Source organism: Amblyraja radiata, chromosome 12 (genome assembly GCF_010909765.2).
Source record: "Amblyraja radiata isolate CabotCenter1 chromosome 12, sAmbRad1.1.pri, whole genome shotgun sequence".
Taxonomy (NCBI): domain Eukaryota; kingdom Metazoa; phylum Chordata; class Chondrichthyes; order Rajiformes; family Rajidae; genus Amblyraja; species Amblyraja radiata.
This window is the reverse complement of record NC_045967.1, coordinates 51933067-51960536: the sequence shown is the minus strand read 5'-3', so window position 1 is coordinate 51960536 and position 27470 is coordinate 51933067. Positions and strand designations below refer to the sequence as shown.

General features: G+C 45.4%; 1 protein-coding gene and 1 long non-coding RNA gene across 3 annotated transcripts in view; one reads left to right on the top strand and one right to left on the bottom strand.

The window, feature by feature from the left end:
- Positions 1 to 6377: 6377 nt before the first annotated feature.
- The window catches only part of LOC116979196, a 28430-nt gene continuing 7337 nt past the window's right edge, over positions 6378 to 27470 (top strand). The window contains exons 1-2 of the long non-coding RNA XR_004413643.1: positions 6378 to 6647; positions 11252 to 11254. This is a non-coding gene — a long non-coding RNA (uncharacterized LOC116979196). The remainder of the gene's footprint in view (positions 6648 to 11251; positions 11255 to 27470) is intronic.
- LOC116979194 (vascular endothelial growth factor receptor kdr-like) overlaps positions 13541 to 27470 on the bottom strand; it is a 163978-nt gene continuing 150048 nt past the window's right edge. Inside the window, exons 27-30 of one of the 2 annotated variants that reach the window (XM_033030756.1) lie at positions 24539 to 24666; positions 23514 to 23604; positions 20542 to 20642; positions 13541 to 13914 (exon numbers count right to left, since the gene is read on the bottom strand). In XM_033030756.1, the coding sequence (XP_032886647.1) occupies positions 13701 to 13914; positions 20542 to 20642; positions 23514 to 23604; positions 24539 to 24666 (534 nt within the window). In that variant the 3' untranslated portion in view covers positions 13541 to 13700. Of the gene's footprint in view, positions 13915 to 20537; positions 20643 to 23513; positions 23605 to 24538; positions 24667 to 27470 lie in introns of both variants that reach the window. The other variant, XM_033030757.1, reaches the window with a different exon arrangement.

Genomic DNA, 27470 nt, shown 5'->3' with positions numbered 1-27470 from the left:
TAAGAGCAGTGGTTATTTGCAGGCCGTAAACTTGAGGTCTATCCTGTCCTCAATGCACACAGATGTATTTTCGATCAGGAGAAGAAGCCGTGCCCATGCGCTTCCATGCAGCCCATCCAGCATTGCAGAGCATAGCAGTAAGGTGGCATGGTGGCGCAGTGAGTGTGCCCCAACTGTGCCCCAACCCAACCTCTCTTCTCCAACTTTCTCCTCTCCTACTACCATCTGCAACAACACTTGGCCATTCCCTCCCTGCATGCTGCATCATCCGCTGTGTTTCTCCAGCACTTTCTTCATATGCAGAGCAGTCATAAAACTAGGAATGAATTTAGACAATAGACAATAGACAATAGGCAATAGGTACAGGAGTAGGCCATTTGGCCCTTTGAGCCAGCACCTCCATTCAATGTGATCATGGCTGATCATCCCCAATCAGTACCCCGTTCCTGCCTTCTCCCCATATCTCCTGACTCCGCTATTTTTAAGAACCCTATCTAGCTCTCTCTTGAAAGTATCCAGAGAACCTGCCTCCACCACCCTCTGAGGCAGAGAATTCCACAGACTCACCACTCTCTGTGAGAAAAAGTGTTTCCTCATCTTAATTCTAAATGGCTTACTCCTTATTCTTAAACTGTGGCCCCTGGTTCTGGACTCCCCCAACATCGGGAACATGTTTCCTGCCTCTAGCGTGTCCAAACCCTTAACAATCTTATATGGTTCAATGAGATTCCCTCTCCTCCTTCTAAACTCCAGAGTGTACAAGCCCAGCCGCTCCATTCTCTCAGCATATGACAGTCCCGCCATCCCGGGCGGATTTAGTTTATTTTATTTTATTTTCACGTGTACTGAAGTAAGGTAAAAAGCTTTTGCAGCATGCTCACCAGTGAAAGGAAAGACAATACATGATTACAATCCTGCTGTCCACAGTGTACAGATACATGGTGAAGGGAATAACGTTTAATGCAAGATAAAGTCCAGTAAAGGCCGATTAAAGATAGTCCGAGGGTCTCCAATGAGGTAGACAGGAGCTCAGGACCACTCTACAGTTGCTGATCGGATGGTTCAGTTGCCTGATAACAGCTGGGAAGAAACTGTCCCTGAATCTGGAGGTGTGCGTTTTTACACTTCTGTACGGTACCTCATGCCTGATGGGAGAGGGGAGAAGAGGGAGTGACCGGGGTTAGACTGGTCCTTGATTGTGCTGCTGGCCTTGCCGAGGCAGCGTGAAGTGTAGATGGAGCCAATGGAAGGGAGGTTGGTTTATGTGATGGTCTGAGCTGTGCCCACAATTCCGTGCCATTTCTTGTGGTCTTGGATGGAGCAGTTCCCGAACTGTACTAAGGTGCATTCAGATACCTCTCCAATTTCAGATAGTCCTTGTTTTCTCCCACCTTCTCCCCCCCCTCCCCCTTCCCAGCTCTCCCACAAGCCTAGTCTTCACCTCTTCCTTACTTCCCCCCCCCACCCACCTCCAACATCAGTCTGAAGAAGGGTCTCGACCCGAAACGTCACCTATTCCTTCTCTCCATAGATGCTGCCTCACCCGCTGAGTTCCTCCAACATTTTTGGCTGCGTTTGAATGAAATAGTTTCTAGGGCGCATCTGTAGAAGTTGGTGAGAGTTGTTGAGGACATGCCCAACTTCCTAAGCCTTCTAAGGCAGTAGAGGCATTGGTGTGTTCTTTGGCCATTGCTTCGACATGGGTGGCCCAGGACAAGTTGATTTGTGTTTTACTTCCTGAGCGGTCAGTTTAATCCTTGGCCCTTTCTTAACTTCGTAAAGTAATAGCTTCCAAAAGAAAAGCAATGACAGTTTACAGAACTTGGCTCTTTGACATTTGATGGAGGATTTCATGATTATCAGCTTTTAGATCAACTATAGAAAACAACATAAGAAATGAAGTGAGATAAAGGATGAATTAGAAATCGCACGCTCTTTTGACATTTCAAAGTCTAGTGACCGGCACTATTTTAAACAACCGCAAGTGTATGAAATATTTTGTGGTCAATTAATGCTGTGTGGCCATTGATGGGCATCTAGTTCAGTTTAGTTTAGAGATACAGCACGGAAACAGGCCCGGAGTAAACCCACGCAGGTCACGGGGAGAACGAACAAACTCCATACAGACAGCACCGCAGTCAGCATCGAACCCGGGTCTCTGGCGCTGTAAGGCAGCAACCCTACCTCTGTGCCACCGTGCTGCCCCCTCTCTTCCAGTTTTCTCTCCCCCACTACAAACAATCTGATGAAGTGTCCTGACCAGACTGATTCTGACCAGAAGAAAGCGAATGGTATGTTAGCATTCATAGCAAAAGGATTTGAGTATAGGAGCAGGGAGGGGTTGGACAGGCTAGATGCAGGAAGATTGTTCCCGATGTTGGGGAAGTCCAGAACAAGGGTCACTGTTTAAGGATAAGGGGGATATCTTTTTGGACCGAGATGAGAAAAACATTTTTCACACAGAGAGTGGTGAATCTCTGGAATTCTCTGCCACAGAATGTAGTTGAGGCCAGTTCATTGGCTATATTCAAGAGGGAGTTAGATGTGGCCCTTGTGGCAGAGAATTCTATGTTTCTATGACCTGAATCGTTGCATATCGATGCTCTGCAGAGATGCTGCCTGACCTGCTGAGTCTTTGTTTTGATTCTATGAGGCCCGGAAGTGTCTCAAATGTGGGAATTGGATGAATCTGGTCTGCTTTTAGCCTCAAATGATTAAGAAAATAAGCGGTCCATGGAGACCTCTCATTAAATTCGGATATCTATTTCCTTCTTTACAGGGGAAGAGGTTGTGCAGGTCCGCACGTAGCCAGGCACTGATAATTCCAGGCACTGTTGTAATCATTGCTTCTGGTACCTGGAGATGGGCCAGTACTCTTGTAATCATAAGATGACTGTGCAGTGTGAATGTGTCTGGGACTCCCACACGCCAAACGAGTGGCATTTTCTGGAACTGTTTGGTGGTCAGAGCTGATGTGCTATGGACGGAATCTTAAAGCAAGACTTCATCGATGAGTTTATCAGTTTATCGGTTTAGTTCATTGTCACGATCACCGAGGTACAGTGAAAATGCCCGATGAACGCACAACAGAAGTCATTCCCAGTGGATCTACTTTAGTTTAGAAATACTGAGGTAACCAAAGAAAGTAGACAAAAATGCTATTGAGTCGGAGAATCTCTTACTTTACTATGATCTTCTTAAACTTTCATCATCTCAGTCCTAAGTGGCCTACCCCTTATTCTTAAACTGTGGCCCCTGGTTCTGGACTCCCCCAACATCGGGAACATTTTTCCTGCATCTAGCCTGTCCAATCCCTTAATAAATTTATATGTTTCTATAAGATCCCCTCTCACCCTTCCAAATTCCAGTGAATACAAGCCCAGTTGATCCAACATTCTTTCATCATATGTCAGTCCCACCATCCCGGGAATTAGCCCGGCTGCTTGTTGGAGGAGAAAAAAGGTATGAAGAGACTTTAGCTCAATGTAGTTTAGAGGTACAGTATGGAACCAAGATTTCCACGCACACTCCAAAGACATTCCGGTTGTAAGTTAATTGGCTTCGGTAAAAAGTGTTTAAATTGTCCCTAGTTTGTAGGATAATGCCATGTACAGGGATCACTGGTCAGTGCGCACTCGGTGGGCCGAAGGGCCTGTTTTCATGCTGTATCTCTAAACTAAACTAAGTAACATACTTCAAACAAAGTTTCAAGGTGAATGAATGTATCCTTGTCATAATGTTAACATAGAATAACGGAGGTGCAGCGGCAAAGTGGGCCGAAGGGCCTGTTTCCATGCTGTATCTCTAAACTAAACTAAACTAAACTGAATCATCCTACCATAACTGGAGAGCAGATCTGAACTATTGTCTACCTCATTGGTGACCCTCGGACTATCCTAGTTTGGACTTTGCTGGCTTTACCTCGTTGTTTCCTTATCATGCATCTAGACACTGTAAATGGCTCGATTGACAATAGACAATAGACAATAGACAATAGACTACAGGTGCGGAGTTTGTGCCAGCACCGCCATTCGATGTGATCATGGCTGATCATCCACACTCAGTATCCCGCTCCTGCCTTTTCCCCATATCCCCTGACTCCGCTATCTTTAAGAGCTCTATCCAACTCTCTTGAAAGCATCCAGAGAATTGGCCTCCACTCTGCCTCCTTCTAAGGCAGAGAATTCCACAGATTCACACCCCTCTGGGTGAAAAAGTGTTTCCTCATCTCCGTTCTAAATGGCTTGCCCCTTATTCTTAAACTGTGGCCCCTGGTTCTGGACTCCCCCAATCATGTCTTTCTGTTGACTGGTTAGCACACAACAAAAGCTTTTCACTGTACCTCGGTACATGTGACAATAAACTAAACTAAACTAATTCTAAAATTGGACTGACATTTGAGAGTGCTTGGAGGGAAATGAGAAGATTCTGTGTTAACTAAACTTACTAACTTAATGCTCTGCGCATTACAAAATCAACGTGCTCCCTCTGCAGTCAAAAAGTGAAATGAGTTAAATAACGTGCAGGTAGTTCATAAACATTCAAAAATTCACGTTGTTGTAAAAATCAGCCGTATAGATCAATGAAGATCGACAGCATGAACTGACCAGTGCCCTGTTCTGATCATGTACTCATTTTCTTACATGTAAGGCGTGATCACTGGTCTGCATGGACTCGGTGGGCCGAAGGGCCTGTTTATGCGCTGTATCTTTAAAGTCTAAAATTTATTAGTGTTTATTCCATTGCACCTTATTTTGTCGTTAATTATCATGTTTTTTTACAGAGTACAATTCTTACATATTCTGTTACCTTTGAGTACTGAGAAGGTTCACCAGACTGATTCCTGGGATGGCAGGACTTTCATATGAAGAAAGACTGGATAGACTCGGCTTGTACTCGCTAGAATTTAGAAGATTGAGGGGGGATCTTATAGAAACTTACAAAATTCTTAAGGGGTTGGTCAGGCTAGATGCAGGAAGATTGTTCCCGATGTTGGGGAAGTCCAGGACAAGGGGTCACAGTTTAAGGATAAAGGGGAAATCCTTTAGGACCGAGAGGAGAATTTTTATTTTCATACAGAGAGTGGTGAATCTGTGGAATTCTCTGCCACAGAAAGTAGTTGAGGCCAGTTCATTGGCTATATTTAAGATGGAGTTAGATGTGGTCCTTGTGGCTAAAGGGATCAGGGGGTATGGAGAGAAGGCAGGTACAGGATACTGAGTTGGATGATCAGCCATGATCATATTGAATGGCGATGCAGGCTCGAAGGGCCGAATGGCCTACTCTTGCACCTATTTTCTATGTTTCTATGTTATGCTGCTGCAAATAAGAATGTAATTGTCTGTTTCGAGACATACGACAAATAAATCACTCTTGACTCTTGTCACTAAGTCCCCTGGTTCAAAACAGCACAACAAACACAGTTACTGGCTAAGTCATCTTGCATTGTTTATTCTGAATTAATAAGAACATTAAAAAGGTAGAAACACTGAACAATAAATGCTATAAATATTAGCAAACTTATAATTTTTTTGTTAATAGCTCTACCAGAGCTTAGGTTACACATGTAATATAAAAGGTCTCCAGTGCATACAATCTTAACACAGATAACACTATGACATTGACTCTTCTTTTTCTCGCAAGTAAATGACAATTCTTTACTGATCCTGAAGAAGAAAAACGTCACAAATGAGGTCTACGGCACTTTAAAACAAGTGGTTCTTGTAGGAAGGATTTGCTTTGACTTGAATAATATCCATCTTTAATACAAAGGACGAGCCCGTCCTGGAAGCATAAGCATTGGAACCAGTAACAAATCCTTTACGATGCATTGTTCATCAGTTTAAATCAGGGTGTTAAAGGGAGCAAGCAGGAGAATGGTTAGGAGGGAGAGATAGATCAGCCATGTTTGAATGGAGGAGTAGACTTGATGGGCCGAATGGCCTAATTCTGCTCCTATCACTTATGGACAGATGAAAAGCAAAAATAAACCAAAGTTTGGAAAATAACAATGATTTGCGAGTTTGAGAATCAATAACCTATACGTCAAGCTTTAGAATGACGATTATTCTTCAAGGAAGACATTCTCCCTTTTTAAACAAAATCTGTCAGTGAATTACGCAGAAAATTAGCCTTTTTACGCAAAGGCTACAATAGTTTCCTCAAACTGGTTATGCAGCAGTTCCTCATTTATTGTTCGAACAGTCGTTTTCTTTGAAAATATAACGTTAGTCCAAAAAACTCATTAGTTTCCCAGAAATGTAAAAGTGTAAAAGAAGAACAGGCTTGCTTTTGGGGATCTCAATCTGTCTTACAATGGTTGAAATTCCAAGTTTAGACATATTCATCTTTGGCCAGTACTAGAGGATTAATTGTTGTCCTCCTACAGGTTTAATAGGGGAGCACAAAGGGTAACTGGTGGTGACTAAAGACAGACTTCAGTGCTCTTGGTTTTAATGCGTTCAAATGCACCTCCCAACAAGGCAAGTGACTGTTCAAATATGTTTTGCTGTTTCACTAATTGTTTTGTGAGCTGCATGTTCAACTGGCCTGTGGTTTGATAAATCACTCCACTCGGCCTAACTAATCGTGACACATTGTGCCGGAAGGAACTGCAGATGCTGGTTTACACCGGAGATAGACACAAAGTGCTGGAGTAACTCAGCGGGACAAGGAGAGAAGGAATGGGCGATGTTTTGGGTCGAGGCCCTTCTTCAGTGTTTTGTGTCTAATTGTGGCACGTTCTCTGCTAAAAGACCTCAGCTGATTGTTGAGAAATTAAAATGCCCTCAAGCAACCTTGTGCATTGCATTTGTTATCTGTGACCACCATCCCAGAGATCACAGGGGAACACTTCCAAGTACATCTTCGTGCATTTTGCAAAAATAATAAAATCCTATGTTGATTGGCAACACTGGGATAGAATTGCCTTTGCTTGTCAAATTAGCACGATTCCTGCTCTTTTGTTCCATTGGCCTATCTGTACAAAATATAGAGCATCTACTACTTCTGTGGCCACACACTGTGTAACATAACAAAAGCAATACTGAGTAATTGTTTTACTTGTAACATTCACAGCTGTGTAACATCACACAAACCAACTCTTCCCTTTCATTGACTCCATCTACGCCTCACGCTGCCTGGGCAAGGCCAGCAGCATCATCAAGGACGAGTCGCACCCCAGCCACTCCCTCTTCACCCCTCTCCCTTCATGCAAAAGGTATGAAAAACGCACACCTCCAGATTCAGGAACAGTTTCTTCCCAGCTGTTACCAGGCAACTGAATCATCCTACCAACAACTAGAGGGCAGTCCTGAGCTACTATCTACCTCATTGGAGACCCTTGGACTATCTTGGATCAGATTTTACTGGACTTTATCTTGCACTAAGCGTTATTCACATTATTCCCTTTATCATGTGTCTGCACACTGTGGATGGCTCAAGTGTAACCACGTATTGTCTTTCCGCTGACTGGTTCACACACAACAAAAGCTTTTCACTGTACCTCGGTACACGTGACAACAAACGAAACAAAACTAAACTAAACTAAGGAAATGAAACTAAACAAAATATAACTAGAGCAGATCCTCTGGAAATGATTTATGTTAGTTGTTTATAGGGCATTTACGGGTTTTCAGCAGTCTGGGAGTTTTGATAAATCATACTATTTATTTAATATATTTTCTCCAAACAGTCATAAAGAACCTCCAAATGCAGAGAAAGCACTATATATATATTCACAGTAAGAAAATATTTTCTGTTTGTAGCGTTAATTTTTCTTTTACTTAGAAAAAATGCCATTTACAATTACTGTGATGCTCTGATGGACTTGGAATGACTGGGATTGTTATTTGCTTGTAATCTGTAAAAATAAATGCCAGTGTAAGGTATAAGGAAAAGGGAATACAGCAATCACGGACTACCTGAGACCTCGCGTACTCTAAATATTGATATGAATTCATAGATTTATTACAGCCATAACGTTTCTGTGTAGACTCTCTGAGTATATCATTTAGTGAAGAGATACAAAAATGAGAGCTGCCAGATTGCTTTGTAAGATAGTTAGATTCAGGATTAGAGACACTTTGTTTATTAATATTGAAACTGCCGTAATAACTAATTTTAACAGAATTTTAGATATTTATGTCAACATTGGAACTGCGTCGACAAATCTAGGTGTGGTTAAATTAGTAAGATTACTATTGAATAAATACTTATCGCGGTAGAATATATATATAAAGGAATAAAAACCAATCAGTTAGATTAAACTTGTCAATATCATAAACACTGTGGTAAAAAAAATCTGATCACTTTTATCTAAGTGATTGTTTGTTTCCCATCCTATCTCTACCATTGCCAGATGAAGACCCAGATTTTGAACAAACACAAACAAAGATGGGGAGAGAAGTAATGCTATTTGGGATAAAGGCATAATTCTATTATTTAAAATGTTAAAATATTAATGGCCAATAATTGTCCTGTATTAATAGAGGGTATTATTCATATTCTTCTATGTTTCTTAGAAAATTCATTAAGTAAAATGATTGAGGCAGGGACTATCTGAACGTTGAAGAAACAGTTAGACAGGTACATGGATAGGACAGGTTTAGTTTAGTTTAGAGATACAGCGCGGAAACAGGCCCGTCGGCCCACCGGGTCCGCGCCGACCAGCAATCCCCACACATTAACACTATCCTACACCCACTAGGGACAATTTTTACATTTATGCCAAGCCAATTAACCTACAAACCTGTACGTCTTTGGAGTGTGGGAGGAAACCGAAGATCTTGGAGAAAACCCACGCGGTCACTGGGAGAACGTACAAACTCCGTACAGACAGTATGGAGTTTCGAATCCAGGCCTTTGGCGCTGTAAGGCAGCAACTCTACCGCTGCACCACCATGATCGCCCTTTGGAGGGATATGGGCCAAATGCAAGCAGGTGGGACTAGTGTAGCTGGGGCATGTTGGCCGATGTGGGCAAGTTGGGCCAAAGGTCCCGTTTCCACGCTGTATCACTATATGACTCTAATACCCAATATGTAAAATATTCAAACTTATATCATTGCTGATTGATTCCATTCCTCCTCTTCTAAAGTACTTGAGGTTTTGTGTTCTCCCTGCACAAGTTATCATTTCGCAAATATGTTGACTGGAGTTTGCGGTAACGACAGTACAATTGTCGATGTTACACCACAACATTGATAAAGAGCTTTCTGAGTTTTACACCTTTGTTGCCCAAATCCAGGAGTTGTGACATTACTGCAAATAACTCGCATGTCTTCACCAACTCTTCCCCTTCCAACCTTTACCTCCCCCCCAAACCACTCAAAGTGATGTGACTAGGAGCTATTTACAAACTAGTCCCACTGTAAAATATCTTGAAAATCATACACTTGGCAACATAAGCGATGGGTTTTCAAACTGTGAGCTATTAATTACTGGTTGATAAAGTATGTGGACCTAAAAATGGATGATATGTATGCACACAAATCCAGCCCCAATTGTCAGTTTAAAATGCACTGGGCTGTGGCAGCACCCATGAAATGCGCTGTGCATGGTCAGCAACATAAGATGCACCATGCAGAGGCAGCAGTAGGAAATGCGCTGTGCAGCAGCAGCACAAAATGCATGGTGCAGTGCCTGTCGCATTAAATGTGCACTGCACAAAATGCATGGTGCAGTGCCTGTCGCATTAAATGTGCTCTGCAGTGCTGCAGCATTAAAGCACGTAGAATGTACGTAGCGGGTATGTCGGAGCTCGGGTAGCCTCTTAGCGGCTCGTAACGCTAACGGCGGGTACTCGGGAAACGCGGTAAGTTCGTGAAGACTCGTGAAGATTTTTCAACATTTTTCAACATGAACTGATGGAAAATAACATGTTGAAAAATGTCCACGAGAGCCCCGCGTACCTACGAGCGGCCATTACCGTAATTCTTCTAGTTCAAATCAGGGGAAACTCGGGAAGAACTCTTGAATTAGCTCATACAGTGGGACAGGCCCTTTACTGGTTTGGAAGTAGGAGATGATCAAGTGGAAGTTTTGGAGAGAAGGAATAGGTTTCCTTCTCTCCAGAGATGCTCCGGGATTTTGTGTCTATCTTCGGTTTAAACCAGCATCCGCAGTTCCTTCCTACACATGCAGAGGTTTTGCCCAGGACATAACCAAGTGATTAGAGCAGAACTTATTGAGGCTATGATGTTGGTGCCACAATGCCACAGGTAGTGGGGATGGCAGTAAACGCGAGGGGCGTCACAGTGGTGCAGCGGGTAGAGTTGCTGCCATGCAGCGCCAGAGATCCAGGTTACAACCTGACTACAGGTGCTGTCCGTACGGAGTTTGCATGTTCTCCCGGTGACCTGCCTGGGTTTTCTCCGGAATCTCCGGTTTCCTCCCACACTCCAAAGACGTTCAGGTTTGTAGGTGAATTGGTTTGGTGTAAATATCAATTGTCCCTTGTGTGTGTCGGATAGCGTTAGTGTGCGGGGTGATCGTAGGTCAGCGTGGACTCAGTGGGCCGAAGGGCCTGTTTCCACGCTGTATAAACGAAACGAAACCAAACAAAACAAGCCAAGCCAAGCCAAGCCAAACTGAACTAAACTAATATGGTGAAAGGAAGACACTTTGTTGAGGTTCCCTGAAGAACTGGTGGAAAATAAGATTGTCTGAATGCTCTGGGTGTTGTTTGTTTGGAAGGTACCCAGGATGTCCCTGTACACTGCTTAGATTGAGACACTTTCTGTATGTTGCTCTGCTGGCAGGTTTCTAAACACAAACCCACAGCTTAAATGACTGTGGTCTTCACTGCTTTCAGCCAGATATGGAATAATCACATTTTAATTATTTACTACAGCTGTGGGTTGATTATGAGATTTTTTCACTTTGATCAAAATGGAAATTCATCATGCTTGGATTAATATAATTGTGTTTCCCAATCACTGTGAGCTCAGTTTTAACAATCTGTAGTTGGCAAAATGTTCCTATGTCTGTTTTTTTAGTTAGCTTTGCCTTTCCATTTCCCCCCCCCCCTCTTTATGTTCTCTTCAATTACCTTTTCTAAGTTTCTCCTCTCATTGTAGTTTGACACTCTCCGTCACTTAGTTCTTTGTTATCGGGGACAATGCAATTACTGTGCACCATTTGTTGAGAATGTCACAGCTTAATGCCCCTGTCCCACTTAGGAAACCTGAACGGAAACCTCTGGAGACTTTGCGCCCCACCCAAGGTTTCCGTGCGGTTCCCGGAGGTTGCAGATGGTTGCCGGAGGTTGCAGGGAGTGGAAGCAGGTAGGGAGACTGACAAAAACCTCCGGGAACCGCACGGAAACCTTGGGTGGGGCGCAAAGTCTCCAGAGGTTTCCGATCCGGTTTCCTAAGTGGGACAGGGGCATAAGGAAGAAGCTAGATCTGGAAGTGAGCGAGATCAGATCACTTTTGTAATATATATTTCATTTTTACCTGGGTTGAGGGATGTAGGTATTGTCGGAAATGAACTCCTCACAATCTGTTCGCCTGGCACCTTAGATTATCAATGCAGGATTCTAGTCTGCGGACACACGGAACTGCAGATGCCGGTTTACCAAAAAAAGACATAAAGTGCTGGAGGAACTCAGCGGATGGGCAGCACCTCGGGAGACCACGAATAGGCGATGAAAGGACAAAAAGTGCTGGAGTAACTTAACGGGTCGGGCTGCATCTCTGGAGAACATGGATAGGGAACCTTTCAGGTCGAGACCCTTCTTCAGACTCTGAACCTGAAACGTCACCTATCCATGTTCACCAGAGATGCTGACCAACCTGCTCCACCAGAAGCAGTTCTTTGTGTCTGGTTATGGATAGGTGATGTTCCGGGTCGGAATCCTTCTTCAGTCCCGACCTGAATTGTCACCTATCCATGTTCTCCAGAGGTACCTTTTCCAGTATTTCATTACCCCACTGATAGCTGGCGGCATTGCCATGTGGCAGAGGGGGCCATTTTGGGCGACGGTGACGGAGGTGAGGAAGTACCAGATCAGGTCACCTTCTGCTGGAGCTGTTGGGCTGGCAGAAAGACAATAACGTGGTCTGAACAATATGTGTGGGTGGGTCAACATTGGGAAGGATGTAACTAACGATAACTGATTTGAAACCAAAGAATCCATGCAGTTAGTTAAACAAAGGTTTTGCAGATGCTGTAACAGAAGCAGAAAGGGAGCTTCATAACGAAGTTAGGCACAAAGTGCTGGAGTAACTCAGCAGGTCAGGCAGCATCTCTGGAGAAAAGAAATAGGTGGCGTTTTGGGTTGGGACCCTTCTTCACAACTGTTGAGTACAGAATACACGTTGAGCATATTTTACTGTTACTCTTCTTTGAGGTTAGTACATTTTAAAATGGATATTGGTAATGCATGCTTTAATGCAGGAAGAATATCATATATTTTTGTTTGTAGTGACATTGCTGTTGTTGGACGTTTTACCCTTGCAATGTGATTCATTGACTACAGTAGTTGTACAACAGACGCCGCTGTCTACAGGGGAAGCCGGCACAGACTGTGGCTGAACGGTGGACCCAGCAGTTCGTGGCCTGCAGCGTGGCCCGCCGAGCCGGCCCATGTTTGTCCCCCGAAGACCAGAGACTGGGGGGGAGGGGAGGAGTCGGCGACAATGACGGACATGACTGGCGAGGAGCGAGGCCGGTGGGAGAGGAGAGGGTATCAGGGGTCTGGCCTATCGCACCCTCGAGGCATCAGCTGAGCAAAGGCCCCCCCCCCCCCCCGGGGCACAGAGGTGGATGGGAGAGGAGAGGAGAGGGACGTGGGATCGCTGGTTGACCAAGGGAAGGCGGCGGCTGGAGGCCCTGCAGCAGCCTGTGGCTCGCCTGGATCGCACCCCAGGCTCGTGACAACTGAAGCGTGGAATAAATTCTGATAATGGCGCCAAAGCATGGCGATTCTTGCATGTAGGATCAGTAGACTATTGCTGTATAACTGTATATCAGTGGTTGCTCTGGTGATACTCTACTGTTTGTAAGAAAATAATTTCACCATGCATTTGTACTTTGCACCTATGGCAATAGAGCACCATTGAACCACATGTTCCTTCCAGATCCAGGCACAGTGTGATAATGTGTAACAATGTGTAACAATGTAACAATGTGTAACAATGTGTAACAATGAGTAACAATGTGTAACAACGAGTAACAATGTGTAACAATGTGTAACAATGAGTAACAATGAGTAACAATGTGTAACAATGAGTAACAATGAGTAACAATGTGTAACAATGAGTAACAATGTGTAACAATGAGTAACAATGTGTAACAATGAGTAACAATGTGTAACAATGTGTAACAATGAGTAACAATGTGTAATAGTGTGTAACAATGTGTAATAGTGTGTAACAGTGTGTAACAGTGTGTGATAGTGTGTAACAATGTGTAACAGTGTGTAATAGTGTGTAACAATGTGTAACAATGTGGTTTTGATGTTGGAATAGAGTATGTGGTTGGTTTAGATTGGAGAGATACTTGTAGGTGTATTTTGTATTGACTGTGTGTTGGGTTTCTTAATGTTAAATGCTGTGTGCTAGTTTTCATACCCCTTGCCCAATCTAGATTTTTCCCAACCATAGTTTCCAGGATATTTCCAGGATATTTTGCTTGCCGTGCATCGCTCATTAGGGGGCCGCGTTGGCGACGGTGTCGTGGTCGGAAGGGTCAGTTTGTTCAGACTGGCGGGGCGGTGTAACGGACGACAGAGTTGTAATCCGGTGGCGGACTGTGGCATTCCAGTGTCTGGTCCATCGGTAGCAGGACTGCATCTTCCATCGCAAAATCCAGCCCCTCATCCTCAGCGTTACACATGCTGGACTGGAATGGCTTGGCGTGGGCCTCAACCTCAGACAGGATGGACTCCTTGCTTCTACTCACTGCCCTCATCCTGTGACAAGGAAAGAAAGTGAAAAGCCAACAGTTAGCAGTGATTCACCAATCATGGAAACAGGCACTTCAGCCCTCAGAGTCCAAATGGCATCTGATCGATGGCATAACTGTACTTTTGTATTTATTCTGTCAGAGATATTATCTTCAGGCGAGTCCAGGTAATAGTTTAGTTCTGAGAAACTGGCCCTTCAGCCCATCTAGTCCATGCCGACCATCGATCCCGCACTCACACTAGTTCTATGCGATCTGACCTTCTCAACCACTCCCTACACACCAGGGGCCGATTAATAGGACCTGCGCATCTTTTGGGATGTGGGGGTAAAACAGAAGCACCCAGAGGAAAGCCAGGTGGTCACGGGAAGAACATTCGATCTCCACACGGACAACGCCCAAGGTCGGGATCGAATCCTGGACGCTGGCGCCAGGAGGCAGCAGTTCTACCAGCTTAGTTTGGTTTAGTTTAGCTTAGAGATGAATCGCGGAAACAGGCCCTTCGGCCCACCGAGTTCATACCGACTAGATATGGGTGCCTAGAACACCTTGCCACGGGCTGTGGTGGAGGCAGATGCAATAACCGTAAGGTTCATGCCAAGTTAAAATAATCTCCTCTGCCCGCACTTGATCCATATACAGTACCTCCATTCCCCACACATCCATGCTCCAATCCACTATTGCTTCTTAAATGCCACTATCGCATCTGCCCCCACCCCCACCCCTGGCACGTCCCAGACACCCACAACTGTTAAGAAACCTTACACCCCCCCCCTCTCCTTTAAACTTGCTGCCTCTCACCTTAAAGCCCTGCCCTCAAGTCTTTGACATTTACATCCTGGAAAATGGTTCTGACAGTCGACCCTATCCAACCTCTCATGATGTTAGATACTTCATAAGGTCATAAGTGATGGGTGCAGAATTAGTCCATTCGGGACATCGTCTACTCCGCCATTGAATCAGGGCTGATCTATCTCTCGTAGGTACACAAAAATGCTGGAAAAACTCAGCGGGTGCAGCAGCATCTATGGAGCGAAGGAAATAGGCGACGTTGCCTATTTCCTTCGCTTCATAGATGCTGCTGCACCCGCTGAGTTTCTCCAGCATTTTTGTGTACCTTCGGTTTTCCAGCATCTGCAGTTCCTTCTTAAACACCTGATCTATCTCTCCCCCCTAACCCCATTCTCCTGCCTTCTCCCCAGAACCCGTGACACCCGTACTAATCAGGAATCTATCAAACCTTAAAAATATCCATTGACTTGGGCTCTACAGCTTTCTGTGGCAATGAATTCCACAGATTCACCACCCTCTGACTAAAGAAATTGTTCCTCATCTCCTTCCCAAAGAAACGTCCTTAAAGTCTGAGGCTATGACCACTGATGAAACTATCCTCTCCACATCCACTCTATCCAGGATTTTCACTATTCGGTAAGTTTTAATGAGGTCCCGCCTCATCCTTCTAAACTCCAGCGAGTAGAGGCCCAGTGCCGTCGAAAGGTTAATCATATGTTATCCCACTCATTCCTGGGATCATTCTCGTAAACCCTCTCCAGAGCCAGCCACCGGCATTCCAGAGAGAATGTGTCACGGGGAGAATGTGCAAACTCCACATGCCATGCGTATATATACAGGACATGATAGACAATAGACAATAGGTGCAGGAGTAGACCATTCGGCCCTTCGAGCCAGCACCGCCATTCAATGTGATCATGGCTGATCATCCCCAATCAGTACCCCGTTCCTGCCTTCACCCCATATCCCCTGACTCCGTTATCTTTAAGAGCCCTATCTAGCTCTCTCTTGAAAGCATCCAGCGAACCTGCCTCCACCGCCCTCTGAGGCAGAGAATTCCACAGACTCACAACTCTCTGTGAAAAAAAGTGTTTCCTCGTCTCGGTTCTAAATGGCTTACTCCTTATTCCTAAACTGTGGCCCCTGGTTCTGGACTCCCCCAACATCGGGAACATGTTTCCTGCCTCTAGCGTGTCCAAGCCCTTAACAATCTTATATGTTTCAATGATATATCCTCTCATCCTTCTAAACTCCAGAGTGTACAAGCCCAGCCTGTATCTGTGTTGTGAGGCCATGATTGAGGCCTGTCTCTGTGTTGTGAGGCCATGATTGAGGCCTGTCCCTGTGTTGTGAGGCCATGATTGAGGCCTGTCTCTGTGTTGTGAGGCCATGATTGAGGCCTGTCTCTGTGTTGTGAGGCCATGATTGAGGCCTGTCTCTGTGTTGTGAGGCCATGATTGAGGCCTGTCTCTGTGTTGTGAGGCCATGATTGAGGCCTGTCTCTGTGTTGTGAGGCCATGATTGAGGCCTGTCTCTGTGTTGTGAGGCCATGATTGAGGCCTGTCTCTGTGTTGTGAGGCCATGATTGAGGCCTGTCTCTGTGTTGTGAGGCCATGATTGAGGCCTGTCTCTGTGTTGTGAGGCCATGATTGAGGCCTGTCTCTGTGTTGTGAGGCCATGATTGAGACCTGTCCCTGTGTTGTGAGGCCATGATTGAGGCCTGTCTCTGTGTTGTGAGGCCATGATTGAGGCCTGTCTCTGTGTTGTGAGGCCATGATTGAGGCCTGTCTCTGTGTTGTGAGGCCATGATTGAGGCCTGTCTCTGTGTTGTGAGGCCATGATTGAGGCCTGTCTCTGTGTTGTGAGGCCATGATTGAGGCCTGTCTCTGTGTTGTGAGGCCATGATTGAGGCCTGTCCCTGTGTTGTGAGGCCATGATTGAGGCCTGTCTCTGTGTTGTGAGGCCATGATTGAGGCCTGTCTCTGTGTTGTGAGGCCATGATTGAGGCCTGTCTCTGTGTTGTGAGGCCATGATTGAGGCCTGTCTCTGTGTTGTGAGGCCATGATTGAGGCCTGTCTCTGTGTTGTGAGGCCATGATTGAGGCCTGTCTCTGTGTTGTGAGGCCATGATTGAGGCCTGTATCTGTGTTGTGAGGCCATGATTGAGGCCTGTCTCTGTGTTGTGAGGCCATGATTGAGGCCTGTCTCTGTGTTGTGAGGCCATGATTGAGGCCTGTCTCTGTGTTGTGAGGCCATGATTGAGGCCTGTCTCTGTGTTGTGAGGCCATGATTGAGGCCTGTCTCTGTGTTGTGAGGCCATGATTGAGGCCTGTCTCTGTGTTGTGAGGCCATGATTGAGGCCTGTCTCTGTGTTGTGAGGCCATGATTGAGGCCTGTCTCTGTGTTGTGAGACCATGATTGAGGCCTGTCTCTGTGTTGTGAGACCATGATTGAGGCCTGTCTCTGTGTTGTGAGACCATGATTGAGGCCTGTCTCTGTGTTGTGAGACCATGATTGAGGCCTGTCTCTGTGTTGTGAGGCCATGATTGAGGCCTGTCTCTGTGTTGTGAGGCAGAGGCTCCATCAATTGCACCAGTGGTGACCCAGGCACTGCACAATGCTCCGGCTAAAAAACCCCCACACACAGGCAACCTCAGAACTGGAGAGCAAGTGAGTCATCTTCAAGCCAAAACCAACAGCTGCGAAGAATATTAGTCAGCTTGTTGCTGCAAGAAACTGCAGGTGATGATATGCAAAAAAAAAAACGCTATGCAGGTTTTACAAGAGTAACTCAGCGAGTCAGGCAGCATCACTGGAAAACGTGGATAGGTTACGTTTCAGGTCGGGACTCATCTTCTGACTCTGTTAGTTGGTTTAGTATGAAGAAGGTCAGTATCGACCTTAGTGTAGACCAGGGGTGGGGAACCTACGGCCTTAAGGCTGCATGCGGCCTCCTAGGCCATTAAGTGCGGCCTTGTGTACGAATCCAAATTTTGTAGAACAAATCCTTTTATTTTTATTAATATGTTTTTGTTCGTCTTTTATTATTTTAATTTTTATCTTAAAATGAACAAATTTTAAATCCCAAAGAGTACAAGATGATTCAACGAAATAATCCTATATCTAATTGAGGTTTCTTGGATGCAGCCTTATTAGATTACAGCTAACTTAATGCGGCATTCCACCAGGGAGAGGTTCCCCACCCCTGGTGTCGACACTTAATCGGACTCAGCCAACTAAGACGGTCAGACGAAGGGTCCCGACCCGATAACGTCACCTATCCATGTTCTCCGGGGATGCTGCCTGACCCACTGAGTTACTCCAGCACTTTGTGTCTTTCCTTATTCATGGTCAACTGTCGATCGATGGAAATAGGCAGCAAAAAACGTAACGGTGAAAGAGGGGCAACTTGTTCTTGTGCTAAAACGTAGCTCCAAGCAAATAGTTAACTTTGAGGTTAACTAGCGGGTCAGACACCATCTCTGGAGGAAAGGAATAGGTGACGAAGCATTCTTTTTCTCCAGAGATGCTGCCAGACCCGCTGAGTTACTCCAGCTTTTTGTGTCTATCTTCGGTTTAAACCAGCATCTGCAGCTCCTTCCCACGCAAATGGTCAACTTTGTTGGGTTTGCGGAACAGTGATGCACTCACAACAAATTCTGGACATGTCTGGTCATGCAGTTACGCGGTTAATTGTGATGGAGATCGCAACTGGAAGCAGTTTAGACGTGTCAGACTCGGAGTACCTGGCCAGTCTCTGGGGGAGAGCTAAATGAGCCTGTCTGACATGAACTTGAAGGATTAATGAAGGGCTTGTCTCCATTCAAGGCGGCATTGGAACTCGAAGCAACTGGCAAAAGGACAAAGCGTGGTTGAAACCCCCATGGTGTGGAATAAATTGAAATGAGGAGAAATAGTGACTATTTCCAAACAAAGATTCATTCATGAAACGATGACAATTTCTCGTGGTGTCTCTTGACAACTTTACGAAATCGGGCTCCATTCAAAGCCTTGTGTACCGCCGACAACTAACTCTGGGTCATTCTCTGCTTTGAAGCTGCAGGTATTAAGGTTGTCAAGAGATACAAGAGAAAACATGAAAATATCTGTGCCGATTGGAAAATAACCAGATGACTGGAGCGCGAGATAAAAGACACAGTATTAACGTTAATTGACCAGTCAATGAGAGATTTGTTGAGCCTTACAAATTCGCAGCCAGTTGTGTTTTGTCCCAAGGGTAGAAATTGTAGTCTGGCAAGATTTGTCTATCATAACTGAAGTTTATCTGCTCCTTATTATTAATTGCTCATGTCCAAATGCGATCTTTTCATGATATCCTTACAGGATGACTAATACAGCCAAGATTAGCCGCATGTACATTACGGTGAGGTTACTGAGGGAGGGTCGGATTTATTTAAGAAAATATCAATTAAAGACGGGCGGCACGGTGGCGCAGCGGTAGAGTTGCTGCCTTACACCGCTTAATGTGCCAGAGACCCGGGTTCGATCCCGACTACGGGTGCTGTCTGTACGGAGTTTGTACGTTCTCCCCATGACCAGCGTGGGTTTTCTCCAAGATCTTCGGTTTCCTCCCACACTCCAAAGACGTGCAGGTTTGTAGGTTAATTGGCTTGGTATAAACGTAAAATTGTCCCGAGTGTGTGTGTGGGATAGTGTGAATGTGCGGGGGTCGCTGGTTGGTGCGGACTCAGGGCCTATTTCCGCACTATATGTCTAAAATAAACTAAACTAAAAAATAGTTTGAGGATTGGTCTCTTGTGAACATTTGAAAGGACTTTATTATTTCCCAGATGATGCTAATGAATTAGAATTACCTTTATTATGCTGACTGGTCAGCACTCAGTCAGAATTGGGTTTGATATTGAAGGATCATCAAAAATAGCTAAGATACAATACCTGATTAACTCCTCTGCTGTTCAATATATCAGAAGCATTTTATCCTATTCCATTTCTATTGTGAAATTTACTTTTTACTGAGTGACAATGATCTGAGAGCATAGATCAACATTAGCATTCCTGATTAAAACCCATGGTTATGTTCACAGTACGGTGGGAACTGAACAATAAAGACAGCACAGTGGCACAGCAGTAGAGTTGCTGCCTCACAGCGCTTGAGACCCAGGTTCAATCCTGACCTCGGGGACTGTCTGTGTGGAATTTGCACGTTCTCCCTGTGACCGCGTGCGTTTGCTCCGGTTTCCCTCCACATCCCAAAGTCTTGCATGTTTTCAGGTTAATTAGCCATCTGTAAATTGCCCCCCTAAGGGCCTGTCCCACTTAGGTGACTCTTTAGGCGACTGCCAGGGACTAGTTTTAATGGAATTCACCTATGTTGCCTGGCGACAACCTATAACAACAACATTTGTCGCCTCTGTCGCCCAAAAATTTTCAACATGTTGAAAATTTTGTGGCAATTGCCTGTAGTCGCCCAAAAAATCACCTAAGTGGGACAGGCCCAAGTGTGTAGGGAGCAGTTGAGGAAGTGGGAATACATAGAACCAGCGTGAATGGGTGATCATTGGTTGGCGCGGGCTCGGTGGGCCGAAGGGCCCGTTTCCGTTTCCACGCTGTATCTCTAAACTAAACTAAATTAAACTAAACTAAACTGAACTGAATTGAACTGAACTGAACTACATTCAAACTTATTGATGCGTAACTTCCCTGGTTTTCTGTTGGAACGAGCGAAAAAGACATAACACTTAAACTACCAAATAGAACACAGTTCCCAAACAACAGCATTGACAGCCCGTGGGGTGGACATTCTGTTGCAGCCTAATTGTTCCATGGTTGAGAATTAAGTCTAAAGAGCTGGACATACTCACGCCAGCGTAATCAGTCCAAAAGTGCAGGGTTTAGTTTCCAGGTGCTTCAAATGTTTCAGTTCTTCGGAGGCCAGCACCATCCCGCTATCAGTTTCTACTTCCTGTGGACCATAACACACCCAGTGAGATCCTCCGACCTCAGAACTAACTGCTCACCTTACTTGGCCTGCTCCTTATCTTCTACAATGAACAGGTTCTGCGCATGGATAGGGAAGGTTCAGGAGGATATGGGGCAAATGCAGGCAAGTAGTACCCGCTTAGATGGGGCATCTTGGTTGGCATGGAGTTGGGCCATTCATCCATGCATTGGAAGAAACTGCAGATGCTGGTTTACACCGAAGATCGACACAAAAAGCTGTAGTGACTCAGTGGGTCAGGTAGCATCTCTGGAGAAAAGGAAGAGGCGACGTTTCAGGTGGAGACCCTTCTGCTTGAAGAGTCTGATGAGTCTGAAGAAGGGTGTCCACCGGAAACGTCGCCTATTCCTTTTCTCCAGAGATGCTGCCTGACCGGCTGAGTTACTTCAGCTGTTTGTGCCTATCTTTGGATCGTTTCCGTGCCGTATGACTCAATGTCTCTATCTTACTCATTTCTAAATCACGCTACCATTGATCAATGTATTAATTCTGCTGAAGAATATGGTTGATGCCTTACACACAGCATGCAATCATTTTTACAATCAACGTTAGTGCACAAGGCCGAGATGCGTGAATATGAAAACATAACACTTGAGGGTCTGAGCTAAGGCGAGAGGCTGGACAGGCAAGGCCTTTGTTCCTTAAAGTGCAGGAAACATAGAAAATAGATGCAAGTAGGCCATTCAGCCCTTCGAGCCTGCACCGCCATTCAATATGATCATGGCTGATCATCCAACTCAGTATCCCGTACCTGCCTTCTCTCCATACCCCCTGATCCCTTTAGCCACAAGGGCCACATCTAACTCCCTCTTAAATATAGCCGATGAACTGTGGCCTCAACTACCTTCTGTGGTAGAGAATTCCAGAGACTCACCACTCTCTGTGTGAAAAATGTTTTTCTCATCTCGGTCCTAAAAGACTTCCCCCTTATCCTTAAACTGTGGCCCCTTGTTCTGGACTTCCCCAACATCGGGAACAATCTTCCTGCATCTAGCCTGTCCAACCCCTTAAGAATTTTGTAAGTTTCTATAAGATCCCCCCCTCCCCATTCAATGTGATCATGGCTGATCATCCACAATCAGTAACCCGTGCCTGCCTTCTCCCCATACCCCTTGATTCTTCTAGTCCCAGGAGCTCTATCTAACTCTCTTTTAAATCCATCTGGGAGGCTGAGGGGTGATCTCACAGAGGTGTATAAAATGTTGAGGGGGATAGTTGTAGATGCACAGTGTATTTTACCCAGGGAAGGGAAATCAAAAATGTGTGGGCATTACGCGGGAGGAATGGCACCTCATATTCTGCGTGTGTAGCTTGCAACATAATGGTATGAACATTGTATTCTCCAATTTTCGGATCTAACCAACAACACCCTCCCTCTTTCTTTCCCCTCTCCCTTCCATGTACCTCACCTGGACGTGCACCCATTTACCCCACTATCCCCCCCCCTTTTCCACTCCCCCTCCCCCATCCCCTTCCATCTACATCCTTTCCTCTGGCTTCACAGTTCACCCCCCCCCCTTCTCTCCTTATCTCACAGCCTTTTGTCTCCATTTCATCTTTTTCCTTTGTCCAACCATCTGCCAATCTACCCCCTGACCTGTATCCACCTATCACTTGACTGGCCTTGTCCCGCCCCCACCTCTCTTCCAGCTTTCTTAGTTCCCCCTGTTACGATCAGTCTGAAGAAGGTCCCCAGACCTGTTCTCCAGAGTTGCTGCCTGACCCGCTGAGTTACTCCAGCTCCTTGTGTTTTTTTACTTAAGTTTTGAGTATCTGCAGTTCCTAGGCAGCACGGTGGTGCAGCGCTACAGTTGCTGCCTCACAGCACCAGAGACCCGGGTTCGATCCTGACTACGGGTGCTGAGGGTGCGGAGTTTGCACGTTCTCCCTGTGACCTCCGGGTGCTCCGGTTTTCGCCCACACATCAAAAGACGTGCGGGTTTGTAGGTTAATTGGCCCTCTGTAAATTGTCCCTAGTGTGTGGGCAGTTGGAAATTGGGATAACATAGAACTGGTTTCGACCCGAAACGTTGCCTATTTCCTTCGCTCCATAGATGCTGCCTCACCCGCTGAGTTTCTCCAACATTTTTGTCTACCTTCGATTTTCCAGCATCTGCAGTTCCTTCTTAAACATCCCCAAATTCATGTCAGATTAGCATTGAACCATTTATTGAACAGAAGACGTAGTTGTGGTCCACAATGGACTGCTCCATTACTGATGCTGACCCTCATTTTGAAGCGAAGATAGACACAAAAAGCTGGAGTGACTCAGCAGGTCAGGCAGTATCTTAGAGAAACGTGTAAAATTATAAAGGACTGGTCAAGCTAGATGCAGGAAAATTATTCCCAATGTTGGGGGAGTCCAGAACCAGGGGCCACAGTCTAAGAATAAAGGGGAGGCCATTTAAAACTGAGATGATAAAAAACGTTTTCACCCAGAGAGTTGTGAATTTGTGGAATTCTCTGCCACAGAGGGCAGTGGAGGCCAAGTCACTGGATGAATTTAAAAGAGAGTCACATAGAGCTCTAGGGGCTAGTGGAGTCAAGGGATACGGGGAGAAGGCAGGCATGGGTTATTGATTGAGGATGATCAGCCATGATCACAATGAATGGGGTTGCAGGCACGAAGGGCCAAATGGCCTCCTCCTGCACCTATTTACTATGTTTCTATGTTTCTATCTCTGGAGAAAATGGAATAGGTGACGTTACGGGTTGAATCTTTTCTTCAGGGTCTCAACCCAAAACATCACCCAATCCTTCTCTCCAGGGATGCTGGGTGATCTACAAGTGCTACACCTTCTACGATTCCAAGGCAGACCCATATTTAAAACATACCTCGTCGATCACAGTCGTCTTATTTTCTACAGGGACATCATCAAATGTTTTCACGCTTAATGGCCTCCTCTTTGGATTATTGCAGTTGAGCCTGTGAATGAGAGAGAAAGTGTCAATACATACACACTAGACCAGAAGAACATAGGAGCAGAATCAGGCCATTCAGCCCATCAAGTCTGCGTCGCCCAGATTTGTTAACTGCCCAATTACTCCTGGTGTTTTCCTTTCATCACATCTCTGTAGACCTCAGGGATGGAAGAGTGGAACAGCAGTAGAGTTGTTGCCTCACAGCACCAGAGACTCGGGTTCATAAGTTCATTGGTTTAATGATCAGAATTAGGCCAATTGTCTCATCAAGCCTGCTCCACCATTCAATCTTCCTTTCATTTCATGTTCATAAGTGCTAGCTGCAGAATTAGGTTATTCGGCCCATGAAGTCTACTCCACCATTCATTCACAGCTGAACTATCTTTCCCTCTCAGCCCCATTCTCCTGCCTTCTCCCCATTCCCTTTGAAGTCCTTCCTAATCAAGAACCTATCAATCTCTGATTTAAAAATATCCATTGACTTGGCCTCCACAGCCATCTGTGGCAATGAATTCCACAGATTCACCACCCTCTGAATAAAAAAAATCCTCGTCATCTCCTTTCTAAAGATACGTCCTTTTACTCCATGGCTGACATAAGCCCGTAAGCGATAGGAGTAGAATTAGACCATTCGGCCCATCAAGTCTACTCTGCCATTCAATCATGGCTGATCTATCTCTCCCTGCTAACCCCATTCTCCCGCCTTCTCCCCGTAACCTCTGACATGTGTGTGCGCCCTCTGTCCGAGACTCTCCCACCAGTGGCCACACATCCTCTCCACATCCACACCAGGCAGGTTTAGCGTTTCGAACAGGAGGTGGCATAACAACAAAAGAGAAGTTGAATGTTTCCAGACCGTTTTAAACAGGAAAAGATCTTTGTTTTCTTTTCCAACAGTTGAATGGACTTTCCTTGATTAAGAACAAAGGGTGCATTACCCGGCGTTTCCTGCGCCATTGTGATTAACTTTTGCTGTGTCTTCAGTGAGGCTGGGGTCTATTGAGGAGAGGGTTGAATCAAGGTGTGTTTGCAGCGTCATGTTCAAAGGGATGTAATCTTTTCCATCCTGCAATAAGTGAATGAATACGTCAGCAAAGGAGAATATAATTATAACAGGGCGCTGGTCAGCTCATTCTGCTGCGCCTCAAGAATCGTTATTGCTCATTTTATTAACAAAACGTGAATTTTTGAACACTTATCAACCAGCTGCATATTATTCAATTCATTTTACATTTTGGTTGCAGTACGTTGATGTTTTTGCGCAGTGCAATCATAAAATTAGTTTAGTTTAGAGATACAGCGCGGAAACAGGCCCTTCGGCCCACTGAGCCCGCACCAACCAGCGATCCCCGCGCACTAACACTATCCTGCACACACTGGGGACAATTTACAATTCTACCAAGCCAATTAACTCAGCACTCAAGCAGATCAGTACCGTCTTTGGAATGTGGGAAGAAACCGAAGATCTTGGAGAAAACCCGTGCAGATCACGGGGAGAACGTACAAACTCCGTACAGACAGCACCTGTAGTCAGGAATGAGCACCATACACTAGCACTCTCCTACACACTTTTCAGAAGCCAATTAACCTACAAACCACTACGTATTTGGAACGTGGGAGGAGACCGGAGCATCCAGAGAAAACCCACGTGGTCCCGGGAGAACGTACAAACTCCGTACAGACAGCACCTGTAGTCAGGATTGAACCCGGGTCTCTGGTGCTGTCAGGCAGCAATTCCACTGCTGTGCCACATGTATACACGAGGCATTTAATTAGAGATTATTAGACTTCCCGATTTTAGTGGGGGTCCTAGTCTGTGTTTTAATGTTTACTGAAGCTTCTGCCATTCATTCAGCAATCACTCAAGTTGACAGGCTTAAATAATGAAGTGTGGTGTTTGGCCCACATCTCAGTAAGTTGTAGCTCCAACTGGTGGAATATTGCACAGTCCCATCAACCAGAGAGCATTGTATGGTCCTGTCAAAATGTCAGCAACACACTTCTACACAATGTCAACAGATGTGGATGCTGGGACACCAGTTTTTTTACAATATATATTAACGAATTAACGATTTAGATGAAGAAATTCAATGTAACATCTCCAAGTTTCCAACAAAGCTGGGTGGCAGTGTGAGCTACGATGAGGATGCTATGAGGCTGCAGGGTGACTTGGACAGGTTGGGTGAGTGGACAGATGCAGTATAATGTGGATAAATGTGATGTTATCCAACTTGGTGGCAAGAACAGGAAGGCAGATTATTATCTGAATGGTGTCAGATTAGGAAAAGGGGAGGTGCAACGAGACCCAGGTGTGCTTGTACATCAGTCACTGAAAGTAAGCAACAGCAGGCAGTGAAGAAAGCTGATGGCATGTTGACCTTCATTGCGAGAGGATTTGAGTATCGGAGCAAGGAGGTCCTTCTGCAGTTGCGTTGGTGAGATCACACCTGGAGGATTGTGTGCAATTTTGGTCTCCTAATTTGAGGAAGGACGTTCTTGCTATTGAGGGAGTGCAGCGTAGGTTCACCAGGTTAATTCCCGGGATGGCGGGACTGACATATGATGAAAGAATGGAGTGACTGGGCTTATATTCACTGGAATTTAGAAGGATGAGAGGATATCTCATAGAAACATAGAAAATTCTTAAGTGATTGGACAGGCTAGATGCAGGAAAAATGTTCCCCATGTTGGAAGAGTCCAGAGCCAGGGGTCACTGTTTATGAATAAGGGGTTGGCCATTTAGGACTGAGATGAGGAAAAACATTTTCACCCAGAGAGTTGTGAATCTGTGGAATTCGCGGCCACAGAAGGCAGTGGAGGCCAATTCACTGGATGTTTTCAAGAGACAGTGAGATTTAATAATAATAATAATGGATGGGATTTATATAACGCCTTTCTAATACTCAAGGTGCTTTACATCGCATTATTCATTCACTCCTCAGTCACCATCGGTGGTGGTAAGCTACTTCTGTAGCCACAGCTGCCCTGGGGCAGACTGACGGAAGCGTGGCTGCCAATCTGCGCCTACGGCCCCTCCGACCACCACCAATCACTCACACACATTCACACACATTCACACACAGGCAAAGGTGGGTGAAGTGTCTTGCCCAAGGACACAACAACAGTATGCACTCCAAGCGGGATTCGAACTGGCTACCTTCCGGTTGCCAGCCGAACACTTAGCCCATTGTGCCATCTGTCGTCCCAGTTCTTAGGGCTAAAAGAATCAAGGAATATGGGGGAAAAAGCAGAAACGGGGTACTGATTTTAAATGATCAGCCATGATCATATTGAATGGCAGTGCTGGCTCGAAGGGCACAATGGCCTACTCCTGCACCTATTTTCTATGTTTCTATGACCCAGGTAGAACAATGAAATTCTTACTTGCAGCAGCACACCAGAACATGTAAACCTAATACACTGAGTGCGCATAGTAGAATACAATTGACAGAGAGATACAGTGAGAGTGAGAGAGAGATAGAGAGAGAGAGAGAGTGAAAGAAAGAGAGGAGCGTAGGTGTGGGAGAAAGAGATAGAGAGAGAGAGAGATAGAGAGAGAGAGGGGTGAGATAGAGGGCGAGAGGGGGAGAGAGGGGCATGAGAGAAAGAAAGGTTATAATTAATAAGAACTATTGATAACAAGTGGGTAGCAGGGTCCAACCTACTTGCTTTGTATGGTTGAGTAAGTTCACAGAACAAACAGGCTTCTATTGATATGGTAAGGAAGCACTTGGCAACTGAATGATGATGATGTGAGTCAGAGTGGTTTGGGAGTCATTGTTGGTTTGGGAGTCATCTCCTGCTGGGAAGAGGCAGAGTGGGAGGCAAGGAGGTTGGTGATTCTGGTTGCCATAGAGACCAACCTCCTCA